Consider the following 10045-nt stretch of genomic DNA (forward strand, 5'->3'; position numbering starts at 1 on the left):
TACTCTCTCTCTCTCTCTCTCTCTCTCTCTCTCTCTCTCTAAAAACTCAAGACACACCAAAACCCCAAAATTCAAAAGTTCAAACGGACACTGCCAAACCCCAGAAATCGTTCTGATCTGAAATGGCCAACATCTCCGATTCCACCGCCTCTCTTCCTCCGTCGGCTCCGCCTCCTCCTCCGCTCTCCTCTGTAAGACCATTTTTCTTTCGTAAGATATGACCTTTTTGTAATTTTGGTGTAAAAAGTTTTGAACTTGAAACTTGTGTGATTGCAGACAACAAAGGAGAATCTGACTCCGGTTGCCTGCAAGATTGAGGTAAACCGACAACGTTGTTGACCTAGTTTTAGCTTTGACATTACTAACATCTGGAAACTGCTTTTTTGTTTCGTTTTTGTTTCTAACCTTGTCGGCTATGTTGTGTTTGTTGTTAGGAATTGAATGAATCGAGGGCTGAGCTGCTTGGCAGAATTCAAGGCTTGAAGAAGGTGAACAGAACTGTCTTTTTTTTTTTGTTCTTTCAATTTCTTGTTCTAGTTTTGATGAAGAATGGTTTTTGAGACTGATTTAGTTATTGGTGGTGTTTGTTTGGGTGATTAGGATTTGCAAACATGGAGGTCAAAGCTAGACTCACAAGTTAAGGTCTACCGTGATGTAAGTGTTTACATAACTTTTTGCACACTTGAGAAAACATGCATTTGGAATGTGCTTCTAAATTCTCTATGGGATGAGGTATTAATGTAGGGATTGGGTGCTTGTTCTCTGGCATTTTTCAGTTCTTTTGTGCAACTTTTAGTTATGTGATGGTACAATTTTTGAGCTGGAGAGTAAAATTAGTGAGGTGTGTGGTTGAAGGATAATGTGGCTCTTAATGTAGAATTGGGTGTTTTCTATGAACGTTGAATCGGTGTGTGGTTGAAGGATAACATGGCTCTTAATGTAGAAATTTCAGAGTTGCGTTAGGCTTGTCACTTGGATGGATCAGAATGTATGTGAACTTGTCTGGGATAAACATAGATGCTGCAATTAAGCATTGGTTTGAAAGCATCTGACTAAATACCTATTGAAATTAGTTTTCTTTATATAGATCAATTTAATGGTTTATGGTGGTCAAGTGAGAGTATAGACTAAGAGAGTAAAAGAGAGAAGCGAAGGTGGCCATTAAATCTGTTAACAACACTTGGACATGAACTCAGTTCATGGTGTTTCATATATATTTGCTATCAGCTTATATTTAAAACATGTTTTATTAAATTATTTTACTCGTATACGTGGCTTTTAGCGGACAAGTATAGAAGGTGCCTGAAATGGGCAAATTTATAGGATTGGGTTCCATTTAGGTCATCCAGCCAATTCAATTAATTCACAATATAATATATTAATCATTTTTCCAAATGCTTATAAATTGTGTACTTGAAGAACTTATTCCAAATAAGGAATTCTTTTCTGTTTTCCTTGACACTTTTGACCATGTATCAAATTATATCTTCTCATAGTTTTTGAAACATGTGCGACTCTTGATGCATTTTCTCTTGCTCAATTTAGGAACTTTCGGAACTCAAACAATCTCTCAACACTGAAGTGGAGCAACTTCGATCAGTAAGTCTTGCTCTGGCAACTCTGGTGATTTCCAAATTTCCTCTGAAAATGTATTAAATCGTCTTGTTGGACTGAAACTAGGAATTTCGAGAACTGAGGACCACTCTTCAGCAGCAGCAAGATGATGTAACTACTAGTCTTCGAAACTTTGGGGTATGTAATTTCAAATTTTCCTTTGATTGCTCACTAGTACTGTAGTTTGAGCATCAGCTCATTTAACATTTTAATTTCTGCAGCTAGAGGACGTGAAAGGAAATTCCAAGGCTGATGAAGTAACCCTTGAGGAACACAAAGAATCAGATGCATCAACCCCAGAGGATGATGGCAAAGAAGCTGAAAGCTAGACGGGGATTATCATTGAGCAGACATCAAGTATGCTCATTCCTGAAGGCAAGATGATTATATTGAATCTCTATATGCTGCATCTATCTAGTTAGAATCGGCCACAACCTTGTTGTCTTTCATTATGAAGAACATTCTCCTGAACCAAATTATGTGGAAATTTGTGTAGTTACTAAATTTGAAGAAGCTTTTGAAGCATCTTTCCCCCTGCTCAATCCATTTGCTACTGATATACTATCATATTGTGTTTTACATGTGCATTTCAACGAAAATCGAATATACGTTATTTGGTTGCAAACGGTTGTCTTCTACAAGTTGTCAAATACTGAAGTACAGGTAAAATGTTCTTGGGTGTATTTAAAAAGAAAATAGGAATAAATGATACAGTTTTATTAACTTGCATTCCGTGAATTTGCTTGTGTCCTTTGTTTTAATAGAACATGGGAAAAGTACAATGTGTTAAACGTTACCAAACGGATACTTGCTACAAAAAAGTGATATTGTTGAATTGAGGAACCACATTATTCAGGTCGATGGTTGATTGACAATTCGATTATTGCATAGTATGCCTTCCTCGCGTATGTATAAAACCGAATCCATTCAATTTCTTAAAAAAGTTCACTTATCTTTAACTTCTTGAGGAATTCTTCAGCAGTGGTTGTGAATGACTCATTTTCTCTACCTTTTCTACCTTGTTTCCATACGAGCATGTAAAAATGATTGAGATAGAACCATCTGGTTTAAAAGTATTGCATTGTCTTTTGTAAACAACCCAATAGAGCTCCATAGCTCAAAGCCTGGGTTGTGTGAGGCTAGCTTTACTCATGGTGGTTGGGGTTCTTAATGCCATTTAACAATCTTCCTACTATCCCTTACAGTGTATGTATGAGTATGACCAATATCAATGTGTTATCATCGTGACAAGTCCAATGTCAATGGCCATCAATGCCATGGACTCATGGTCTTGTCCTAATGATGTGAGTTTCCTCTTTCATCAGTTCTGCACAGCACAGAAGACAGCTGATAGCACTGCGATTTTCCGAGGGTTTATTTAGCTTCCTCTCCCTACCTTAATGAAAACCAACGGAGGGTTTGTTGGGATATTTATGATGTTTCTCTAGGGGCTTCATTGCTATAATAATTTATATTAAACTCTCCAAAGTTCAGAACTTGCAGTGTTGTTGTAGCAGTGGTCTTGCTGAGTTGTGAGCGTTGCTAAAGCTAATGATATCTACTGCTATTAACAGCTTAAAGGCTTCTTTAACAGCTTGTGTGCTACAACAAGTATGGAAAGGTTTGGTTGGTTTCAGAAAAGAAAAATGAAATTGAATGCAACTCTCTTTGACTGCTCCATTCGAATGAACTGTCAAATGCCTCAGTTATGTAAAGTACTAATCCATTTCACTTTTCCTGAGGAGAGTAGAGAAGCTAAAGAGTGCGATTTAAGTCATTTAAATAAAAGCTTTGATAGCTGTGCGCTTGGCTTTGCTTTGCTCTGTACTATATTAGAGAGCCTCACTTACTCACACTGATTTCAACCTCTGGTGAATGTAAGCTCTTTCTAATGTCTGCTCAAGAAGCCTCAGAGCTACTCAAATGTCAGGTACGACTTGTATGGTTGTTAGTTTACAGAACATAACCCTATTTCTTCTTTCTCTTTCTTTCTATCTATTCAGAGATGGTGATTTCTTTGTTGTCGACTCTTTTTTTTCTTTTCTTTTTCCAGACATGGGTCTTGAAAGTTTTTATCCACTGTGAAGGTTGCCAGAGGCGAGTCAAGAAAGTTCTACAGAGAATTGATGGTACTGAAAATGAAGAATAACAGAAACATTAGACTTAAAACTTCTAGTCTTTTGACTACATGCATTTGTTACCATCTTGCAGGTGTTTACACCACATCTATTGAGGCAGAGCAAAGCAGAGTCACAGTCACTGGAAACGTCGACGTTCAGACCCTCATCAAGAAGCTGATTGTAAGAACTGGTAAGCATGCCGAACCATGGCCAGAAAATCTGACCACGAAAGAAAAGACCAAGCCTGTGAAAGTCAAGAGCAATGGTAAACAGAAATCCTCAGATATTTGCCAAAGTCAGCGGAGTACTACATGTGACAAAGTTGGAGCGCTCGGGCTAAACAGAACAAGTGAGGGTGACACAACTAGGTTTTACAGAGAGGAACAATGCCAAGTGTCAAAGAAGGGTCACATTCTGCCGAAGAAATCTCTGAATGTTCATGATTCTCAGGCCATGGATCTTCAGCTCAGTGAAAGTGAAAAAGGGAGTGTTAGTGGCAAAAAGACCAGGAATGGCCAAAGATGTTATTTGGGTTCAACAAGCTGTGGTGCACCTGCAAGCATAGTTTCTCAACATTCTAATGATCACAATGTTGGTCCGGTTGATCTCAGCCATATCATCGGAAACGTGTATCCGATGGACTACCACTCTCATTTGGTGTTCAATGGGAGTGACATTACAGCAGCTGCTACATCACTGCGTAGCATGAGCTTGGCTCCTTACTATTGTTATGGTCCATCGTCACAGTACAAGGGTGCAGCTAATGGTGAACAGATTGATCAAGTCAATGCAACATATCTTAACAGCCTGCAGATTTTCAGTGATGACGATGCTAATGGCTGTTTTATCATGTGATTCTACGCCGATGTTATGTGTGATAATAAGAGGCAAGCTAGAATAGTTCAGTAGGGGTAGGTTATTGCATTTTCAGCTCTAATCCTTCATCAGATTCATGTTCAATATGAGAGGATTAAGTTAAGTGTGACCCCTAATGTCTATTCAGTGCAGAATATTCACTACACAATCTCTCTTGTAATATATACAAAGAACATATTGGTTCTACCAACCAGAACCATTTGACATTCAAAAGTGAGTGTCAAAAGATGACCATCATAACTCTTTTAAGTTTTCTAGACAATATTCCTTCTTGGGCATATTGAAGAATCAGTGACAAGAAAGACTTTGACTTGGTCTGGAAATGAAAGCATGGGTGGTCATTGAATGTAAGCTAAAATTATTTGAAATGATGGATAGAGAATATCAATTTCTATCTTGCAAGTCATATCTTCAATGAAGACCACCCATTCTTTTGAACTAGTAGCAAAAAATAAAAAGGACACTCCCATTCAGTTGTAAACAACTGGCTTCAGCTAATTAAGGAATGGTGCACCCCCTGTCTACCAGACTACCACTGCATCTGAATCACACACTGGGCTTAAACCTTCTAGTAAGAAAATGCCAAAGAAAGAATGAAGAAAATTAAGCATGATTGTACTTCGAAATAAATAAAAAAATGGAGAGGCTGATAAGGCTAGACGATAGTATGAGAGCAGCTGGGATCACATAGACATAAAAAAAAGGAAAAAAGAATGGACAAAACAAGATTGCAAAGCTGCTTATTTCGCTAAGCATGCAATATCTGATACATAATTTCTGGTTAAGTTTGCAGAATAACTAGATTTATGCAATGCTTTGCCAAGCTTTGACAATCCTCACAAGAGATAAGTAGAGAGCAATAACGTTTAGTCTCAATATAGTTGGTTGTCGAACAAACGTTTAGTCTCAATATAGTTGGTTGTCGAACAAAAATGGATTATGATAAACCTTTATACAGATGAGAAGCAAATATACCTGGCATCCCCTATATACATTCTTGAAACCTAAGACTATAATGCAAAGGGACAAAATATACTAATACACAACCGAAACTAATAACAAAGAATGACCTTAAGCACAAGTTGATGCCTTTGTGGTACGGTGATTTGTACCAAGAATAACCACAATTACAGTTACATCATCATGATACTTCCTCCTCCTCCCCGCTGGTATATTCATCAACTCTTCCATACTGAATCCTGCAACAGAAGTATAATGCTTAAAGCCAACCTCTATGCTGGTATGTACCTTTTTAATAGTTCAAACTTCCAAATTCAGTGTATGCAAGCTTTCATGGAAGCAAAGTTGACCATACAAAGTGAAAACGAAAACCAAAATCCACTGCTTTTGTATCTTGGTTGATCAGATTATAGGCTACTTGTAAATGCTTATTTTGTAATAAACACCCAAAAGGATATTAGAGCAACCTATTGGTTATTTAAATGAAATGACAACAAGAGTCTACATAATGACATCTGAAAAAGTCTACCTGCAGAGTTGGCTGCTCTCACTACAAGCTGCTCCAGCAAAAACTTGGATGGATCACCCGAGGGGTTACTCGAGATATAGGAATGGACAAGCTTTACCGCCTCATCATTGGTAAAGAAGTCGAACAAACCATCACTTGCAACTATAACAAAGCGATCCGACTTTGATATTCTACGCACATCCACTGATGGTTGAGTAGAAACATACGGTGGGCTTATTAGATTACGAACTCGAAGAATCCCCATCAATGCATCATTCAGTTTTTTCTGTATGAAAGTCAAAGGACGTAGATCAGTAATTAACTGATGAAAAGATATTGATTATAAAAAAAAGTACATGACATTAAGCAGAACATACAATGTCAAAGGTCATAATATGATTATCCTATTTCATGTTGTCGTTTACATGTTACTAAATACTACGGTTTCCTACCTATAATGTAAAGAACAATTCTTCTCTTATCAATTGAACCTTATCTTTCTGTCATTTGAGTAAAATTCATTAATTATCAGGTAATAAAGTAAAACGAATAGCCAAATAGCACAAAAGAACAATCACCTTTTTCAAATAACCAACTCCAAAAGCTCGAGTGACTTTCAATTTCCCTTTTACTTTTCCAGCCACAATGGACATGGGGTCATCAGGATGCTCACACAAAACTCGCGTTCTTTCAACTTCGTTATCAACTGTATGACTTCCTGTGAGCTGAATAGCTTTCAGTCTCTCACTCCCATTCATGAAATCGCCATCACCATGTGTTGCCAACACAGCCCGGCTGTCACCTAAATTAAGTGTGTACAAATCATTCCCATGAAGAAGCACAACCAAAACACAAGACCCAACAGAGACCAAATCAGGGCGATCCTCCATTTCCTGCTCAACCATGTATAGAAAATCATTCTCGGCCTGACTAAGAGCTTGTTGTAGGCTATCAAGGACCCCATTCCTGAATGTATCAGTTGACATTTCTATTTCAGTAGATGAAGCATCCTTGGAGATATTTTCAATATCACTATCATCTTTAACAAATGGAAGAGACCCATCAATATTTATCCCTTTAGAAGCATTGATGGATTCCTGATTTGATTCCCAATCCAATGAATTGAAGTAAAAAACAATGGTTTCATACAGTGTCCCAGCCAGGAAATCAGCTGCGTCTCTTCCATTAAAGCCATCATATATTGCACAATACAGCCACCCATTTTCTTCAGAACAAACCGCTTGGACCCTGTCTTCACCAGCAGCTCCACCTGCCACTTGTACTTCCATGGAATTGAGAAAACCTTCACCTCTCGATGTAGGACTCATAGATTTCATCAAGTAAGAATCAGACTCGGGCGTAGAAGGACTGCAACTTAAGTTTGACATACTACTCTGAAGAGAAGATGATAATATATCCAACCTTGGTGAAGATGGTACCTTACGAAATGAATTAGGGGAGTCCCAACTAGGAAGTATTTCTTCCCCTATCAAACCATTGCAGATATTAGTGTTTGCCAGAGTGGCATTGGCACTTAACGCTGCTCCAGACAAGCAAGAGAAACTACTGTTCCTTCGGAGATCAGGCACGATTTCATATCCACTGGAAGCCTCATAAGAGCCAACTCTGTCACCATTGCATTGATAGCCAAAGCTTACTTTAAGTTCTCTCTCAGGTTTAATCATAGTATCTCCTAGCATGACCAATAGAAGAAATGAAACAAATTGTCATTTGTTACTTTCTAAATCAACACTGGAAACAACCTCACATGGTCAAAACAATTGCACTAATGCGTACCAATGTTTCTTCAGATATAACTCATAAAAAAATCCAGTCTTTTTCCAAAACCTATTTTGCAGTACTTAGAGGTATTAGGAACAAGTAAAGATTTAGAGAAACCACAAAAAATTAGTTATAATGCTCTGCTTCTTAAGTCCAAAATCTATTATGCTCATAGAAAATGTGTCTTTTTGTGGATGTGTGAGAAACACCAACAGGTAAATGTGACATTTTGTGTTCTTATAAGTTACAAGACACAAGAAAGCATAGATCTCCCTCCAAGTCCAATAAAACCGAACAAAAGCAATTGAATTCAGTTAACTAGACAAACATGGAGCATCCAACTCACACAAAATCTGAACTTGGAGCTTAGAGCTTATAGAAGAAAGACTATTATAAATCAGAAACAGAAAGTAATATCCTTAAGCAATGAAACATGTGATTGCCTGATTGGCTATCCTTGAAGGTTCAAGATTGAGTATTTCTCCGATGAAATATAAACAGAACAAAGCATATTTCAATCAAATAACACAATGATATTCCAAAGCATTCAAACTTGAATCAAACAGAGAAAATTCAAATCGAAACTACATTTCGACACACACGAGGTCATGTTTCAGAAACAAAGCAAAACATAGGCTGAACCAGAAAACAGAAACAAACCCATATGAAAGAACAACAACAACATCATACTCATGCATTAGGACCCAAAAACATAACAACAACAAAAAACAAAAGTCAGAAACGAGAACCCACCTGAGGTTATATTATATGTCTTCAGGAACAAGGAAGCGCGGAGAAGAGAGAGAAACCAAGACAAAACCCAGAATGTAAGACAAGATATAAAAAGAGAGAGAGAGAGAAGTGTGGGTTTGGGTAGTGAGAGAGTTGAAAAGGAAGCAATAGCGGATCTGAAGAGGGAAACAGGAAGAGGAAGAGGAAGTGGAGAATCTGGGTGTATGTGGCGGTAGAGAAAATTTGGATGGTGAAGAAGAGGTCTTTGCTTAATATACCCGAATTTTCTTCGGCTGCTGTTTTGGCTTTTTGTCTGTTCCTCTTCTTTTCTTTTCTTCTCTCTTACCTTACCGGTATTGCCGTTTTCCCTCTTTCATTTGGACTCTTTTTCTTTTTTGCTGCTTCTTTTTTCTATATTTCTGCCAAATATGAGTTTTTATTTTACAAATTTAGCCTCTTTGGGATTTTGACATGTTTAAAGGAGAAGATTTGGATTATGAAATTTCAGTAATATCAGGTGTTTTTGAAGATTAGAAGTTGAGTTTACGGCGGAGGAAAGGATTGAAGTTATTTCTTATTACTTTTATAGTTCTGTTATTTATACAAATGTATCGTATAAATGTAATTAGAAAACATATATAATTGTACAATGCAATATTGCTTACTTTGTGAGAGTTTTACAAGGAACATATCGTTGTACATTGAAAGAGGAATTTTTCCTAAACAAGGTCAACATTTTGGTTGAAGCAGAGAAAGGTCAATTTTGGAATGTTAGTACATGAGTTTCGTTATTTCTCTTTGTATCTTGTTCTACATGAACTTTAAAAATATAATTTTAAATATACACTTTTAATCTTTTAATACACACCTCTTGCTTAATACACTACCCATTTAGTTTTTCATTTAAATATTATACTAAATACACATCCCAAACTACCTAAAATACCCTCAATATCTAAAACTTTTATTTTCTGTTAGATTTTTTTTTATCGGGTTAGAAATTTTTTCTTGATATTTTTCAATTTATAATCAAAAGAGTAATATTATATTCAAACTTCAAATCTCCAATATGACATTAATCGGCTAGAATTTGAAGAAAAAAAAAATATTGAACATACATAATTTTTTCAAAGTTAAGAAACTAGTAGAAATACAATAACATAAAAACTAGTTTTTAGTCTACAAGATAAAAACTATAGTTGATTAAAAAAAAACTAAATGAATCGGTAAATTGTACATGTGATTACGACAGTAGTCGAAATTCAGGTGATGAATTTTGGAGAAGAGGTTTTTATTTCTTTTTTCTTTTGATGTGTAGTAATAGTGGAGAATTTTCACTTTTCACTTTTCTTATTTTTTCTTTTTCTTTTCCCTAATAATTTATGGATATTTTTGTAATTAAACATACCTATAAAATCAGATGTGAAATATAAAATAAGAAGGGTGTGTGTAT

The 10045-nt window shown here is 36.5% G+C and overlaps 2 protein-coding genes across 3 annotated transcripts; one reads left to right on the top strand and one right to left on the bottom strand.

The window, feature by feature from the left end:
* On the top strand, nt 1–2300 carry LOC101305456. Its single transcript, XM_004296781.1, has 7 exons — nt 1–191; nt 277–318; nt 435–488; nt 601–654; nt 1546–1599; nt 1681–1752; nt 1836–2300. The coding sequence occupies exons 1-7, from the start codon at nt 123–125 to the stop codon at nt 1941–1943; spliced, it is 453 nt and encodes a 150-aa protein (XP_004296829.1). The 5' UTR covers nt 1–122; the 3' UTR covers nt 1944–2300.
* A 3227-nt stretch (nt 2301–5527) lies between these two features.
* Nucleotides 5528–8724, bottom strand: LOC101305746 (probable protein phosphatase 2C 40-like). 2 transcript variants are annotated; one of them, XM_004296783.1, is made up of 4 exons: nt 8614–8724; nt 6657–7771; nt 6100–6364; nt 5528–5809 (listed from the first exon to the last, which is right to left on the bottom strand). In XM_004296783.1, exons 2-4 carry the CDS (start codon nt 7761–7763, stop codon nt 5682–5684), a joined length of 1500 nt encoding a protein of 499 aa, XP_004296831.1. In that variant the 5' UTR covers nt 7764–7771; nt 8614–8724; the 3' UTR covers nt 5528–5681. The 2 variants fall into 2 exon arrangements, with proteins under 2 accessions (XP_004296831.1, XP_004296830.1); XM_004296782.1 differs by lacking the exon at nt 8614–8724 and having other exon boundaries at nt 6657–7778.
* Nucleotides 8725–10045: the final 1321 nt, after the last annotated feature.

This window comes from Fragaria vesca, linkage group LG4, assembly GCF_000184155.1.
Source record: "Fragaria vesca subsp. vesca linkage group LG4, FraVesHawaii_1.0, whole genome shotgun sequence".
NCBI classification, from domain to species: domain Eukaryota; kingdom Viridiplantae; phylum Streptophyta; class Magnoliopsida; order Rosales; family Rosaceae; genus Fragaria; species Fragaria vesca.